General features: G+C 37.2%; 1 protein-coding gene across 7 annotated transcripts in view; it reads left to right on the forward strand.

The window, feature by feature from the left end:
* Positions 1 to 338: 338 nt before the first annotated feature.
* LOC111597798 (protein held out wings) overlaps positions 339 to 18216 on the forward strand; it is a 39865-nt gene continuing 21987 nt past the window's right edge. For 4 of the 7 annotated variants that reach the window (XM_030224730.1, XM_030224731.1, XM_030224732.1 and 1 more), the window contains exons 1-2: positions 339 to 508; positions 1266 to 1832. In XM_030224730.1, coding sequence (XP_030080590.1) covers positions 1550 to 1832 — 283 coding nt within the window. In that variant the 5' untranslated portion in view covers positions 339 to 508; positions 1266 to 1549. Of the gene's footprint in view, positions 509 to 1226; positions 1833 to 18216 lie in introns of all 7 variants that reach the window. The other 3 variants (XM_023312674.2, XM_023312675.2, XM_023312676.2) reach the window with 3 other exon arrangements.

An 18216-nucleotide genomic window follows, 5' to 3' on the forward strand; every position in this document is an offset into this window, starting at 1 on the left:
TAACAGCGCATGATTAACAGACTTAGCGCTGCCACCTAACACAATATAATTTTCTATAATGCTTACGATCCATTTTTCGACCATCAAAAGGTGTAAGATAAGCAGGAATATATTTTATTAAATCAATTTCATTGTATTTAGTTTTATATTTATTAAAAAATTGTTATTTTAAGCTATATTTCTTAAAAATATCAAACAGCTGCGCAGTGCGTTAACTGTGGCAGCGCTGTTAAGCGATCTTCAACGCCGTTAAGCCGCTGTTATACTCAAAATGGCATGTTGGCTCTCCTCCTTTCATTTTCTTTCGTCAATGCGTTTTGCGTTCAGTTTCTTTTTCTCTGTCTTTGCGTGCGGTTCAGTTTTAGAAGTAGGAAGAATCGTTTAAGTAGAGGCGAGATCCGTGCGTTTTCCTTTTACCCGACTCGAATACATTTTTAAATAAACAAAAAAAAAATAAGAAAAGGAATTCTTTATTAGTTACCGAACGCAGTGTGCAACAAATGCAAATGTATGCAACTTTCCAAACAATATTAATGTGAAACAAAATGAAAGCAACAAATTCACAAAACTGGAAACAACAACAAATAAAACATAATCAGCAGCAACAGTAAATTGTGCATATTTCATGCGAAATTTCCAGTGTTTTAGTTGAAATATAACTAATTTTCTGCAATTCTTGGCACAATAAGCACGTCGAAAAATCCAAATTTGTGCAATTATGCATTCGAATGTCGCATCCATATTCTCTACATATAAGAAATATGTTAATTTGCATATAAAAATTAATTTCTTTTTGTTGTACTTCTTGGGGCTGCAGCAGCCACGGAATGAGAATAAGAGAGGCAGCGAGAAAGAGAGCGAACAAATAAGCAGCTATTTTGACATTCTGCTTTCATTCATCTCCGTTGCTCACGATTACGCTCACAAACACATGCATACACGCACACAAATTAACTGTCTCTATGTATGGTTAGTGTGTGTGTGTGTGTGTACTGGTAAAACGTAGACTGCGCCGTTTGTTTTCTCTTCTTCTTACCGATCTGAGGCAGCCGCGCTGCTGCGTTGAGGAATTTTTTCAGTCTTCATTTTAAACTTGCGCTCTCTCCCTCTCTCTGGCTCTGCGCTGCTGACGTTGTTGTTGTGTTTTCGTTTTGTTTCTCTCGAAATTCTCAAACTTTTTGGGTGGAGTTGTTTTTAATCTGTTTCTGTTATTATTGAAAATTCAGCTCGTAATCAAAAACAATTGTGTGTATCTCATTTTGCAGTAACATTTAAACATTAAAAAGCAACAAGTAATCAAAGCGTGTTAAAGCAACAAATATTTATATATATATATACATATATAATAGCCTTTTGTTTAGCAATTGTGCAATACCCGAAAAAAACCGAACATAGAGAAACAGTCGAAAGAGTTTAATACGCATCATAAAAGAATCTCGGCTACAAAAAAAAATAAAAACATTGTGCAACTAAGTAAACAATTGTAAAAGCTTAAACAAAACACACTCACCCACACACACATACAAATATATACACACACTACAACAGAATGAGTGTCTGTGAGAATAAGACCGTTGTGCAACAGCAATTGCAACAACAGGCCGCCGCTGCCGTTGCGGCTGCCGCAGCCGCTGCCGTTGCTCAGCAGCAGCAGCAACAGCAACAACAACAGCCCCCGCAAGTGGTGCCACAGCCGCAGCACATGACGCCCCAACAACAACAACAGAGCACACAAAGCATTGCCGACTATTTGGCACAATTGCTAAAGGATCGCAAACAGTTGGCCGCATTTCCAAATGTCTTTACGCACGTGGAGCGACTGCTGGATGAAGGTAAGTTATTTATACAAATTTATATATATATTTATATATATATATACCAAGGGTTCAACTGTACGATCTAGGATGCTGAATAGTTCATATGTTTCACTGCTTTTGATTTGATTTTAGAATCTAGAAAAACTGCCAGCCGGCCATTATTTAGTTACTTATTAATATGAGTCAAGATCTGATTTACCCCAATAAGCGCCACTTTGTTGCTCTCTTTATTGTTGCTTTCTATATTTAAAGTCGCGTCTGTGCCCTGATCTTGAGTTCATTCCACCTTGCCGGAGAACCCAAAGTCAACGCTGCCAACGTAGCAGTCGCTGTCGCTGTCGACGTCGACGTCGGCGTCAGTTGTTTGTTATTTTTAGTTATTTCCTTTTTGTGTGCCTGTTCGTTTCTGTCTGCATTCTCTCTTGGTCTCTCTGTGAAGAGTCTACTCTTGTCTCTCGTTTGCGCTGTTTGTTATGTTACTTACAACTTATTTAGCTTGCAACGGGACCCCCGCTGCAACACAGTTGCAGGAGTTGCCTTGATCACTTCCGAGTGCTCGTAAATGTATCCAAATGTATCTGACTGTGCAACTGAATTTGAATAAGGCTCGTCTGTTTAAACATATTGCCTGTGTGAGTGTGTGCCACAGGCCCACGCCTTTGCCTCGGCAAACAGCCTCAAGAAAATTAATAAAGAGAGCCGAAAAATCAACACAACGACAAACAACAAGAGCAGCCGCTGGGGGCGTGGCACACACTCAGGACCACAAAACATAACTGTGCGACGACTACCTGAGTGTTCACAGCTTGTCAGTGGTGCGAAATTTACTTCCATCTCTTTATAAGTGGCGGGTTTTTTTTTGCTTTTTGAAAAAGTGAAAAGTAGCATAATTTCATATATTTTATTAAGTTCATATTTTTAGTGATATTAAGTGATTTGTGACGACAATTGCTTTAGATAAATTTTGTTCAAAATTAACAGATAACGAAATCTTAGACAAAAACAGTTGCCCAATTAAATAATTAAATTAAAATCCCAAATTATAAATCATAATTTGGTTTAATATCCTTCTAGTTACAACTAGATCATTTATAGATCAATAGATTGAAATGTTCTCACAAGCAAAAAAACTCATAATTGTAAAAACTAATTCATAATGAATGCTTATTATTATGTTCGTATATATTTTATATATTACAAATAGAAATCACTTATCTGGTTACTTTTGTAACCCCCTTGTCTACCCAGAACTAGCTTCGTTTGTTGATTCTCAAATGTTGGCAACGCTGCAGCTCGTTTTCTCAAATCACAAACGCTTGGTTTGGTTTCAAATTGTTGTTGTTGTTTGCCCAACATCTGTTGGCCATATGCATATATGTATATGTGTGTCGTATGTGTCGCCTCTTGGTAATGACAAAATTATGTTGCACAGATACATTTACAGATACGTAGATACTCGGAGTATTGCAAACTAGTTTTTTTTTTGTCTACAAATTGTGTTTGCCAAAAGCAAAGCGTTGACAATTTGTAAAACTCGTTCGACCAGCTATAAGAAAATGTTTTTGGTTTTGTTTTTTACCTGCTTGCTGCTCGCAACAACGAAAACAACCAAACAACCAACCAACCACCCACCCGCCCGCTTAACACTCAACAGCTGTGGGAGTGTGGGTGTGTGGGCGTGTGGTTTGAACTATTTGGTCAACTTATGTGTTCACACCCGGACATTGGACCTGGGCTGTGGGTCGAATTGTGAACGGCTTTCGACTTTTCAACTTTCAGCCAGAAGTTTTGGGGTTTGTTGTATTTTCTTCACTGTCGCTTTTGCTACTTTCTCTATTTTCAATTGCTGCCGTCGTTGGCCTTCTTGTTGTTGTGCTGAGTGTCTGCTGTACGAATACGGGCTTACCCAATCTTGCTCGTTGTAAAAAGAATTCTGCTTAAGCATTCCTCTTAAAATTGTTGTCTATACGTATTATATATGAATTTTTACCTGGCATTTTTGTGCGCCATATTTTTTTGCTAGCCTTCTCAATTTACTGAAAATATTAAGTAAAATTTGAATAAAATTTTATTACAATTTTTATCATCCTATTTCATCTTTCGGTCTTGATTTTATTAGTTACAAAAGAGAATGTTCGGAATCCCCTGCCATATATCATAGACTATGGCATATAGAATTCATACCTGTTGCAACCTGTTGGTCGCTCATTTGTGTTGCACAAATATGTTAAATGTGCTCCCCACAGATATACCTCCACCCTCAAACACACTCATATATATGTATGAGTGTGAGCATTTCGTTTGGCTTATGTTATTTCTTGCCTCTTACGTTTGCCTCTTTTTCATTTGGATTTCTTATTTATTTCGTTTGCCGCTTGTTTTTATTGTCTTCATTCGCTCGTCGCTTTTGGCACTGCTGACATAAATTTCGTTGTTCAGTTTTGTTGGGGGTAGTGACTCATGTCTAAAAAAAAAAACAACAACAAAATTAATAAAATTAAGCAGCAAACAAGAAAAAAACTAAGCTGAAGAATATATTGTGCGCAGCGGTAGCAGCAGCGGCAGCGGCGTTTATTGTATCTGTATCTGCATCTGTAGCTGTATCTGTATCTGTATCTGTTAGATACAGATGACACATGCCGTCGAAGCACGTTTCTAGCGTATTTGTATCTTGATGCATGCCGAGCAATTTGCACAGTTGAAGTGTGCCTAGACTGTGGAAAGACGACGTCAACGACGACGGTGCACGCCGTGTGCTCGGGTTCGGATTACGGAGACGCAGTCCAAGCATAACTGCACGTACTATCTGCGGAATATGTATAAGGTATAAATATAGTATATATAAATCCGAGACTATCTTCCGCATGACGTCTGATGCTTATAATACTCATATGCCACAAGGCCTCCAGATCTGAATTCGAATATGTATCTGTATCTGTATCTGTATCTGTATCTGTATCTGTATCTGTATCTGTAGATGAATGTGTGTCCACATCAAAGGCGACAGATCTCAGCTCTAATCAAATAATTATTTAAAGGTGTTTTTCTAGCCCACGCATTGGCCGAAATAAGCACAACAACACCTCAGATATCAGATATTCTGTTGTTGCTCTTTCTTTGTATCTCTGGCAGGCAACGCAGCGGCCGCGATCTTATAGATACACAAACTCTGTGTGTATCTTGCGTTGTGCATTTAAAAAAAAAATCAAATTACGTACGGACTACACCCGCTATACGGACTAAAGCGCACAAATGTTTATACAGTCACAAAGCTATATATATTTTCATATATATATATATACATGTAGACTTCAGAATCGTGTATGTATATAGACTTGGCATTTCTTTTTCAGATACATACACGCAGCTAGATTTTCAGCGCTCGACAGTTTTTGTTGTTATTCTTGTTGTTGTGTTTCATGAAAAATTTGAAATGTGTTTCATTTCGTCTAAATTTAGATGATTGGAAATGGTCTCTAGCCTGTTGAGCGTCCGCCTTGTGGAATGCTCTGCCGTTCTCTATTTAAGCATTTTTAGGGCGTTGTTTGCGCAGTAGATTGAAGAGAATCAGTATTAACTTGGCTTCGAATGCAAACAAAGCAATGCTTAATTGCACTGCGAATCGAACGCTTCATCAAATGCTGCGCAAACAAATTTAGTTTTTTTCCCTTTTCCTTTTGTTTTTTGGTTTTTAATTAAAAAAAATGGAAAACAAATCAAGAGAAATACAATGTGCGCAATGAGCTCTTTTGAATTTTAATTTAATATCAATACTGGGCTCAGCGCCAATGTTTATATGCGAGTAGTTGGGTTGACGTTGTGCTCATAAATTTGTTGACAATTGTTATGCGGAACGCGTGGGCTCAGCTGGCAAACCCTCTACTATTCCCGCACTCTACAACAGGCACACTTTAATCAAGAGAGCGAGTGAGCACGCAGAGGGTTGAGGGGAACAGGGTAACTCTGCACGTCTCATTGCGTTTTTTTTTTTAGATTCAATTAAAATCTTTTGTCATGGCGACCGTTGGCTGTTTTGATTTGATGTTGTTTACTTTTATGCGTTTTCGTGTTGGCCAAGTCGGCTTTATGGGCGCTACCAAAACAAGAAGCAGCCAAGCGTTTGCCCATTGCAATCGGAAGTTGACCATGGCCAGGAGCTGGCTGCATTTCATTTTATTAACCATTGAATAACTGTTCCGCAAAATGAAGCAATTGACCAGGCGTACAAACAATAGCATTGTCTAAATTTATTATACGATGAAAGGGCATTGATCGATGCTATCGCTGACCACTGATCAATGATCACTGATCACTGATCACTGAACGCCGATCACTAAACGTTGACAAGCGAAAGTTTGTGAGCTAAACTTTGTTGGGCTTAATGGTTGGCTGACTCTGATAGGGAAAGTGGGTGGGTTAAATGCAGACTAACAATTTACTTGTCATATGATATTGAACAGTAATTTCTAAATGATATAGTAAAAGATAAACAATAGCCATCGAAATCTGTAGAAAACCTCAATAAAAGATATATTTTGTTGCATATGGATCACTCGAATCTCATCTCACAAGCAGACCAATTTGCCTTTACTATCAAAACAATGACAATACATATACAAACTGAGCAGAGTTATTAGTTAAGAGCTATTGCGTTGAGTGTGGCATTTAAAACAGTCGCATTTCTTGTGTGTGCAAACATTTGCGAACCTTTTTGTTCAGTTTCGTGTAGACTGGGCCAGTCAATTAGCAAGTTTTTATTTATATTTTGGCTTTAGTTTTATTTTGCTTTTAACTAACCGACCGGAGAATTCATAGAAATGCGCTCATCTAGATGGTGGCAGCAGCTGCTGCTGCTATAGCTAAACTTGATATCTATTGCAGAATCGAGCAATGACTCAGCACATGGCACATGGCAATTCCTAAGATACAAATGTGAGTATCTGCAGCCTTCAATTAGCATTTCTCAAGTGCCTGTGCCTGTGGCTGTAGCTGTGCCTGCCCTACAGATTGCGTCATTTTCATCTGCCATGACATTTGATACACACACACACGCACACAAATATAGCTTGCAACAAATTCTGAAAGACGCGCAAAACCGAAACAAAACAAAAACAGAAAATTTTGACAAAAATAGCTGAAAATGCTGAAAAGCTCGTAATTAAAATGTGTTTTGCATGCTCATATTCCATGCAGGAACATATACACAAACACGCACACACATAAACATGCACACACACACACACACACATTCTCCATGAATGGCACGCGACTACCAGCAGCAGACTCCGCCTTCATATGAGGCTTCTGAGGCAGCATCGTCTACCAGCCAGCCAACCAGCCAGCCCGCCCGCCATGTGGCATTAGACAATTGCTTCAATATGCCGGCAGACAGCAAATTGAACAATTTGATAACAAAGCGCAATACTTGAGAGCGCGAGTAGAGATGCAAAAGGCAATAAATTTCGCTTTGAAGTTGAGCCATATGGTCGGCCGCAACTTCAATTTCAACTTCAACTTTAACTCGCACTCGATTGTGCTCCCTGCCATATATGGGCAGGCGATGCCACTTGAGTAACGCGAGTGGCAAGTGAATCACATTTATTGTGCAATGGCCGGCTACGGCTGCAGTGCCATCTGATTTTTATGGCCGATCAATTCGATTTTTCAATTGCCCCAAAACGGGCAACTGTGTGCGAGAGTGAAAGATGTAAAACCAAAAGGCTGACAGTCATGTGAAATGCGGGCATGCGGCCTAACACACACACACACAAATACACCCCTATTGCAATTAAATATTTTAAATTGATAGATCATTATTATTTTGATACCTCTATAGATTATTTGCGGCAAGCGAAAACAAAAGAGGGGCGTCTACTTGCCACAGCTGACAAGAAACATGCTAAAGAAGCTAAAGCGTTTATGTCACATCAAATATATGTACATATATATATATATATAGCAATTAGATGCGTCATGTGGCTCTAGATTTGAGTTGATTTTTGGCATAGTTTTGCGGCTGTCATTGGAAACATTTAACAGCTATGTAAGCTGCGATGTGGATCTAACAGATACATATATATATATGCACAGTAGGAACATGCTGATAGCATGCAAATGTCTGCAGCTAATAATTAAAATACGGCATAAAGACAAATATTCACGCACACTCAAGCACGCTCTCTCAGCTGTAGATACTTTTGTATCTTTGTATCTTCTGGCTGTCTGCAATTGAGAAATTTACCAAAACGACGCGGTTTGTATTTGTGCAGCATGAATGAACGTTGTCGCCATAGTTGTTGTCACGTTGTTTGTATTTCAGTGTGTGTGTCTGTCTGAGTGTGTTGTCATTTTGTTGTATCTTTTGCCAGCCGTTTTAGTTTTACGCTATTTTCGCATAAATGCATCAGCTAATGTCACGCACTTTCCTCTCGTTCAACGGTTTCGATGGAAAGTCTTTGGTATTTTCTAAAATTTCGCAACTGGCACGCCCCCATGAGGCCTTAATTGTTGCATTTGTGATCAGCTGTTTAATTTGCGCTGAACTCTTGTGCGTGTATCCGTGTATTTGTGAGCCGCCGTGTTGCATGTTTATCGTTGACTACGTTGTCGCTGTCATTGTCGTTGTCTTTGCCACTGCTTCTACCTTTTGTCGTGTTGGCTATGTGGTTTATGTTTATTATGGCACTTTTCTCAAAAAAAAGACATAAAAATTGAATGTCGTGCTGCCACGTTTTTTTATTTTATATTATTTCGTTCCTCTCTGCGTATTTGGGTTAAATGCCATTTTATATGGACGCTTCAAGTTTCCAAGTTTCTTGTGTGCAAACGTTAAGTGCGTGGGCGCCACATGACCAAATTGAGCTAGGAAAAAACACACCAAAGATATCTTAATACAAATTTCTATATGCTTACAACTGCTAAACGAAGGTGAATAACGTTCTTGGTTTGTTAAATGCGAAACGAAAAATCCTTCAAGAATAAAAGTTAAATTGGAATAATTTTTAGCTGGACTTTGCTGCCAATTGCTTTAATATATTGAAAAATAAATTGTCATATTAAATTCTTTCATTGATATGCATATCCAACTTACAGTGCAGCACTTCAATGTGCCTGTGAGGCGAACCATTAAAAATGTTATTCTACAGTCTTTAAAGCGGGCTTTAGGGCAGGTTTATCCAAATCCTTTGACATTTTGTATATCCCTATGCAGTAGGAACTCTCGCTACTCTGATTGAAATGAGGAAATCATATTACATTGCCAACATTGGTAACGAAATTTGTCTAGCAGCTGCGGCAACATTTTTTTGTTCTTCAAGTTTTGCGAACTACATTTCCAGGTGCAGTAGCTGTGCAGTAGCTGCCGCAGGTGACGCAAATTCAGTTGGCCATTGCATTCGATTTGCGCTACGCTCTGGCAGACCACGCGTTTGGCTCATCTTATGGACAGGTGCAAGTGCTAACGGTGGAAAGGCCAGTACCTTTGACATTCCGGCCGAATATACGCTCCAACAGATTTCATCCTCTGATTTAATTATAGTAAATCATATTACGTTCCCAACATTGCTAACGAAGTTTGAGCAGTCAGAAGCAACATTTTTTTTTGTAGATATGTGCCACAAGTTTTTCGAAGTGCAACAGCAGCAAAAACAAGTGCAACCGCAGTTGACCGGAATTAACCTTTACCATTTGGTGCGAGATGTTTTTTCATATAGATTTATGGCAACAGCAGCAGCTTCAGGTGTCGCAACTTCACTAAGCCATGTCATTCGATTTTAGTTGCAATCTGGCAGACCACAGGTTGGTGGAAACTCAAGGATTAACGCCAACAAAATCCTGTCGCTATAGAAGTCAATCCTTTTCGTTTCTATTAACAACAACAAAACTTATTCAGGCAGAAGTTTAGAGATTTTTTTCTAGTAAAGAGTTCAGAGAGCTGTCATTAGATTTGCTGTATTTACTATTAATACTTCATCTTTTACAATCGTTAACTTCATTTAGTAAAGATTCCAATTTCCAATTGACAACTACCATACTCATCTTAGGGCGACATTCAAGTTCTAATAGGTAAAACACCGTTGCGGTTATTCCTATATTGAATCGTGCCCCTTGACATTTGATAAGTTCACATAGGGTGCCATAAGCCAAAGTGCGTGTGCAGCAGCAATAATGAAGTTTGACCAGGCTAAATTGAAAACAGTTTCTATTTTTAAAACGTATGCACAAGTCTGACGCTGTGCGTCCCTGATTGAAGGCAGCAGCAGCAGCAGCAGACGACGCAGTTGGTGTAGCTTCATTTAGCAATGGCATTCCATTTCCGCTTCACTTTCAAATGGACAACGGCCTACGCTGGCCGGACAGGCAAGCATACATCGTATGGCCATCTCAAGGACATCTTGTGGCTTATCAGCCAAACGTCACGTTCGGATGAATGTCATTGGTATATGAACGAGTTCACTTGCATTTTCTAAAATACCAAACGGGCTTTTAGGCCAGTTCACGTGTGTGTGTGTGTGTACGTGTGTGGACGTAGGCTTTTCCGGTTTTCCACGCACCAGCGGCCCACACCAAAAGTCATTTCTTGCAGTTGCTGTCAGACAAAGCGACAGCATAAATGTACAGGTAAACAGCATACAGCAGAGCACATCGAGACATCGCAGCCAGTTGTCGCTGTCGCATTTTGACTAAAAATAAACAAAATATGTGGGCGCTCAGAGGTGTTAAGAACAAGTTGCACAATGCTGAAAAGGAAACCTGCAATGCTGAAATACATATAGATAATTACTAATAAATAGCTCTCGAGTTGTATGTACTCGACTAGCAGATACCCAGTGCAGAAGATGATTGATAAAACTTATATATATTCAAGTTTTATATCTTGAATTAAACTCAACGTATTATACCCCACAGCTCTTTTTATGCGTAGCATAACTTGATAGACAGAAACTGAATAAGGCGGCAACTCTTTGAGTTTTGTTTTGAAAACGAGTTGTCTGGACACTTCAAATTTGGTCAAGCATATTTTAATTATGCATGTACAAATATATTTATAAAAATAAATATATATATGTGTATAGAAGTGGCCAAGTACTTGCCCACATAGACATATATAATATATATTTGCTTTGTACTTTGGGTAACAAAAGATAGCTGTGACAGTGGGTAGGTGGACAAGTGGTAGGCAGTTAAGACGGGGGTCTTCGTAATAATTTATAGCAATCGCTAGAGAGCTCTTCATGTATTGTCTTTGGCTTTGGTTTTGGGCTCAGTTGTTGCCACATTCATATGGCTGTTTGTGTGAGTGTGTGTGTGGGGCTTTGTGCGACGTGCGTCACGTTGCGTATGCGCGATAAACAACATTAATTATACGCCAAGTAAAAGGCAGCACGATCAAGTGACATGCTGCGTTGCCACAAGTAATGCATGGCCCATTTCAGGCGCTCAAGAGCCGCCCACAGCTCGACTACACTTACTTTTACACTTACACTTATATATGTATTTATGCTGTTTCGAAATATGTTGGTAATGAATAAGGCTAACCTTTTTTGTCTCGCTGCGATTTGTACATTATTAAATTAAATATTTAAACCGAAGGTATACATTGTCGCAGCTAATTATCGTGAATAAGCCATTTGTAGAAATATGATAGACATGACATAACCGACACAAGAGTAACAATAAGTTGTCAGGGCTGCTCCCAAACGACCAAATGCAACTTTCACTAATGGATACAAACAAACTACGCAATATACCTATGGATGGTTTGCGTGTGTGTGTACTTAATGTTTGTTTAGGCATTCAAAATTCTCTGTGTATATATGTATATATATTCGTTTTAATTTCCGCTAGACCACGCGCAGCATCTAGTAACAGCTGTAAGTTTTCAACAAAATAAAAAAGCCCAAAATTCGTATAGATATAAATAATATTTTACCGAAATGAAAACAAAGCTAAGGCAAATTCTTGGCGTTGCTGATGGAACGCAGCTTGTTAAACGAAATGTTTACAACTTATCTAAACTTTCGCAGTCTCATCGCCAACAACAGCTAGAAGAAGATGAAGATGAGCAACAACAATTTTCATATTTATTTGAACAATTTCAAAGCTATTATTTGTGCAATAAAACTCATTCCTGCAACATGTTAGATAGAACCAGGTAGTAGTATGTGTACAGAATTTCAAAATCCTAAAATCTTATCTTGCTGACAACACAAGAGGTCATGAACCTTGCGGTTCTTTTGACTCGCACAGCCTCTGTCCCGCTCTGTATTGGATTCTGTGCGTGATTTGTGAGATACAGCTTCTTCTTCTTCATATTGTTGACTGTTGCTGTTGTTGTTGGTCTCGTTGTTGTAGTCGTGACCAGGCAGCGTCTGTTTATGTTCCACACACGTCGTAGCAGGGGCTCCGGAAAAGTCATTCGGCTACTCCAGAAATAAACAAGCGCTGGCAGCGTAGCAACAGGCCACAGCCACAGTCACAGGCACAGACATAGCCACGGCATTTGCCTAGACGACTCATATCCGAATGTTATCTTATGGATTTGTATATAAAAATAGAAAAAAAAATAAAAAACTTGTAGAAAAGTAAAGCCAAAATGTGAAAAACCTCAAATATTATAGAAGTCTGCAAGCGGCTTTTCGGGAGTGTTAACAACAGCCCCATTGCAACAAGACCCCCACGTGTTGATTGAGCTGTTTAAGTACATGAATTTAAATACATGAACCTTCAGCTGCTGCACTTAATGAGCTCTCGTGATTTAAATGATAATTTAATTACGTTAATTCAGGTTATACTAATTTAATTTATGTCGCTTTATCAATTTTAGTGCTGCAACAACAATTTTATCTTAAATAATTCCTTGCGTGGGTATCTCTTTATCTCGACACGTGTTGAGGCTGGGTATCTTTTGTTTTTATTTTGTTGCCCTGCCCAATTTGAACTTGCCATAAATTGTGTTACGCATGTGAACACGAAGAACCATTTGTATTTTCACGTAATCTTATCTTTTTTACCTGTCTTGCTCTTTTCAGGTGAGTGTTTGATTAAGGACTTATCAGTAAGGCGATAACACAGTAGCTGCCCATTGGAAAATGCCGACAATTGTTGCACAAAATGCCGTCGGCCCAAGGCAGAATCTAACCCGATTGGCTGAGTACATTGTCTATTAGCTATAGTATAGCTATATATGCTGTTAATTTTTAATTGGTTTAAGCAGCCATTGCTACGAGAGCTGAACACGCTGTGAAAATCAAACAGAAGGCGAGAGCGAGAGAGAGACAGGGAGACAGGGAGTGAGCGGGAGGGCACGACTGCGAGCGCTCATTGATAATGTCTGTTGTTGAATTTTATGAGCTGGGCTATAAAATCAGCTCGGTTAATTGCTTTATAAATATGGGCGCGCAGGGAATGGCATTGACTACCGTTTATATACCCTCTAACCAGTTAACTGGCCAACAGAAAGCTAACAAGATAATCTGTGGAAGGACAACGATCGGCAGAGAATTGATCGCTATTATGCTTCTATTTAGTCTTCGTTGTCATATAATCATTTAATATATTCTATATTTAATTATTAATTTTTCTTATTGTTTCTTATTTCAAAAGATTTTCAATCGGACTAGGCATCTGCTGGTCGAGCAGACTTTTGTTGAAATTACTAATTTGTTAACTGGTTAACTGGCTGACGGAAAGCCGCTTCTCTCTCACTCTGCATTTTGGCGGGGCCATAAGCTAACAATTTATGCACTTTACTTGTCACTGCCATGTGCCGGACCCATGCTATTTGCTGAAAAGGTTTTTCAATAGAACCCTAACGCCCACGCCTCAGGCCACGCTCCCTTGCCTTCATTGTATGAATCTTAATTAATTTTGAAATATTGACATAATACGCAAAACGAGGCGTTGAGACGCTTCGTGACGGCTTTTTTCTCTTTTTTTTTTGTTTTTGGTTCGGTTTGCTTTTGACTCAGCGCCGCCGCGACTCGTCTTGACTTCAGTTGAGTTGAGTTGAGTTGGTTTCGGTTTTGGGTTCGGGGTGTGGCTTCCTGCCTTTCATCTCGCTTTGTTTGTTTAGCGACTCATTACGGGCTTTTTTTTTGTGTGTGTGTGTGTACGAAGATTTTCCACAATTTCACAAATTTACGCATTTAATGCATTTTTCTTCTTTTGGATTGTAGGTTCGGGTTTTTCTTGCTCATGTGACGGCGGCAGTTGCCACGAAATTGCGCACATGGGAACTGTTTGATTTGCGGCCAATTTTCGCTTGGCTCGATGCCTTGCGCCACTTTGACCAACAACAACAACAACTACTACTGTTAAACTGTGTACAACGACATTTGCAACGTTTTTTGGCAATGACAAGTTGCAGAAAAAGTTTTTTTATTTTTTTTTTTTTGGAAAAATTGGCTTAAAATTTACGAACTTGTTGGCAATTTTCGAACATGTTTCGTTTGCCGTTTTGCTGTAATAACAGCCAGTTTTTATTTATAGTACACATGTTATTTTATTATGTATGTATATATATAAGTGTATATACAGCAAAATGAGCTTTAATGAGTGTGTGAAATATTAGTTCTTGCTTCCAATAATAATAATAAGAATAATAATAATATATGAGCTAAAGGCGTATATTGAATAATGTTTATTTATTTAATGACACAATTACTGGGAATATCTTGGGCCACGTTGGTAGCTATTTTTAAGCATGTGAAACATTCTCAAATTTCAACAGTCCGAAATACTGGTCAAGTACGTGCGAGACATTGGCTAAGATTTCAAGGGTATGCCAAAATATTTAAGTGAAAAAAAACTAATAAATATATACGTATATATCTTATTACTTGTTAATTGTTAGCAGATGGTTTGACAGTAAGTTGCTGTTGTTGTTAAGTCTTGTTGGGTCACGCAAATTGACACGCCCCCAACGCACAGCAGCTGTGACTTGTTGTAATCTCTGAAAGCTTAATGTCAACTTGCAAGGCTGCCGCTGAGCTGCACACACCGACAGTAACTTACAGTTATTTATTTTTATTGTGTGCGTGTGAAAAATTGTCGTAATGTTGTTAATGCTGCTACTACTGTTGTTGTTGTTGTAGTAAATGCCACCCACACGCATAGCATGTGACATTAAAATATCATTTGCATTTACATTATAATTTCGTTTTTTATTGCATGTGTGCGTGCTAATGTGTCTCTGTGTGTGTGTGGGCAAGTTGTTTGCCTTTGCTCTGTGTGCCAAGAGCTGTTGACAAGAGCTTTCCATTTTGGCCATTGTTGAAACTGAAAGTTGTAACAAATTCACGCCGCAATGCTGTACCATTTCACTTCCTTTGCTCAGCGCCCTTAAGACATGCCAAGGCAGTCGCGAGACCAGCTAAGATTCATGACTTGTTGCTTTGTTTTCTTTTGCTGCTCCAAAGGCATTCTGGCGTGTCGACCACCTTCACTTTATGTGCTCTCTGTGTGTGAAAAAAGTTAAGCATTTGTGTCATTGTTTTCCCAGCAGCAGCAGCAGCAGCAACAGTTGACACATTTTCGTTTACTAGCTTGAGAAATTTTTGTGACATATTCTATTTGGGGTGTTGCCAATTTTACCGCTGACCTCGCATCGCATCGCATCGCATCTCATTTGGTTTTATAGCCCTTTGTTGGGCTGTTCATTTGCCGAAAATATAAAGCTGACTATGTTGCCTAGCAATGCGCAGCTCTTGCTGTTCAAATTATCTAATTAAAATTTTAATATATATATATATATATATATATATATATATATATATATATATATATATATATATATATATATATATATATATATATATATATATATATATATATATATAAACATCATTTTCGTTTCGTTGGGCCTTATTGAATGACACCGGCTAATAAAACTGGCATTCAAAAGTGCTAAGAACCGAAACGTAATTAGTCACGATTTGGCTTGTAAGTCAAGGGGCTGTGGGGCATAAGTCGCTCAAATTAATCACAGCAATTTATAAGCTCTGTTTGGGGCATGGGCGTTAATAATTTAAAATAAATTTAATTTACTCAAAATACATTTGATTAGCTAATTAACAAGTGTGTCGTACACTTATTGAACAATGATTGTTACAATTAGCAATTTGAGACGATGCTGCTGTAGCTAATTGCCTTTGAAGAGCTCTTCCAAAACTTTTTGTATCCAAGTGTGTATGTGGCTGTTTTCTCCAGCTTCCAGGTTTCAATTATTAAAGCATCATTGAATGACTAATAATAATTAGAGAACAAGCAATCTAATAATAAAACATATTACTTCATCAAAACTTTGTTAGCTGTCAAAGTAAATTTTATCATTATACTGAATACTGAATACTATAGATCCACATTCTGTACGCCTTTTTGCCATGCTCTTTTTAATGAGAAAATTATACAAAATCGCATAATTGCATTCGCATGTCATTTTCTATATATATATATATGTATATATATATATATATATATAGAATAGATATATATAGAATCGAGATATAGAGAGAGATAGAGTATATAGATAGATAGAGATAGATAAGAGATAGATAGAGATAGATAGATATATAGATATAATATATATATAGATAGAGATATGATATAAGATAGATATATAGTATATATAATATATAGCTATATAGATATATATATATATATATATATATATATATATATATATATATATATATATATATATATATATATATATGTATATCGCACTCACACCCACGCACATTCATACGGACATATTGAGAGCCCAATTTATTGTAGTTCAGACTACGTCGCATTATCAGCACAACTAAAAATGTTTTGTTTGTTGTTGCTTTGTGGCAAAAAGAGCAAAAAAAAATCGAAAAATTGCGTTTGTTTAACGAACAAAAATTTATAGAATTTTTCATGTTATTGTTAGCTTATGCACATTTTTCATATTTATTCTAGTGCTTATATATGGCAGCCCAGTGAAAGAATCCAGACAGCTGGCCAGGTGCGCTTTTTTCTGTGTTCTCGTTTTGGTTGCCTTTTAGGCACGTAGCCGTGATTTGTAGCATAAATAATTTAAGGTCAAAAATTTATGATTGTATTTGGATACCAAATGTCGAAACGGAAATTCAAAAAATTTTAGTGCAATAATAATAATTTGTATTCCCCATTAAATGCAAAAAAAACACTAATAATAAAAATAAAAATAATACATATAAATAGTAAATTTATCTGAAGCGCTTGAAAAAGAATTAAAATGAATGTAACTTAAATTAAATGTCAACTGAATTAAATAAAATGTCTTTAAACCTACCGAACAGAATAATATTTACCATGAAAAATAGGAAAAAATACTTAGTAGGAAATCATTCAGTGCGCATTTCTTTTATTTTAAAATATTAATTCTAAATCAAAAACTATCAAATTTTGTCCAGTTGAAACTGACTCAACAACACATTTCTATTTGCCTACAGTTTTTTTTGAATAGTTGCCTTTACGTTCAATTTTGCTCTTTTCCTTCCTTTTCTTCATTTGAAAATTTTGTGTGAATTTCTGTTTCATTTTTTTTAAATATTTAATTAAAGTGCAATATAATGGAAATATTCAATTTCAATTGCCCAGAAAATCTGCAGAGATCGAGAGATTTTCTCGGAATATGCATAAGTCTTTATTAAACTTCTTTTAGCGGGAAACTCGCTTGATACTATTTTTGTGTTGATATCAGTTTTCACGCTTTTCGCTTGGCTATGACCTCAAATTTATGTAGGTAAACAACTGTTTTTTGATTTTATGTACTTGTTGATTGTTATTTCATTTTATGAACATGCTGGCTTGCTGCTGTATGTTTGCGTTTAATGTTATGCTTTCGCTTGGCTATGACCTCAAATTTATGTAGGTAAACAACTGTTTTTTGATTTTATGTACTTGTTGATTGTTATTTCATTTTATGAACATGCTGGCTTGCTGCTGTATGTTTGCGTTTATGTTCTATGCTCTACTTTTAAAAGCCTTTATCCATTAAATGTTATTAAACGCAGATATTTAATGTGATATTGTATATAATATTTGTTGGCGTGATTTAATATGCTTTATCTATTTTAAAATTAAAATTAAATTAAAGACAAAGCAATGTAACTTATGTTACATAAAAACCCATTTGCGCTTCTGTTTTGCCAAAAATATTTATGCACATATTTTTACTAAAAAAATACAAATACAAAATACAAAAATATTATCGCTGTGCAGCAGAATTTGTAAAGCATGAAAACCGCAGCAATGTTCATGGTAGCTTGATTATCTGAATATACACAAAAATAAATTGATACGGCACATTCAACTAAACTTAGTAAAGAAAGTCGAAAAACCCGAATATATATATATATATATATATATATATATATATATATATCATATT

Source organism: Drosophila hydei, unplaced genomic scaffold, assembly GCF_003285905.1.
Source record: "Drosophila hydei strain 15085-1641.00,03,60 unplaced genomic scaffold, DhydRS2 tig00008119-arrow-pilon, whole genome shotgun sequence".
NCBI classification, from domain to species: Eukaryota; Metazoa; Arthropoda; class Insecta; order Diptera; family Drosophilidae; genus Drosophila; species Drosophila hydei.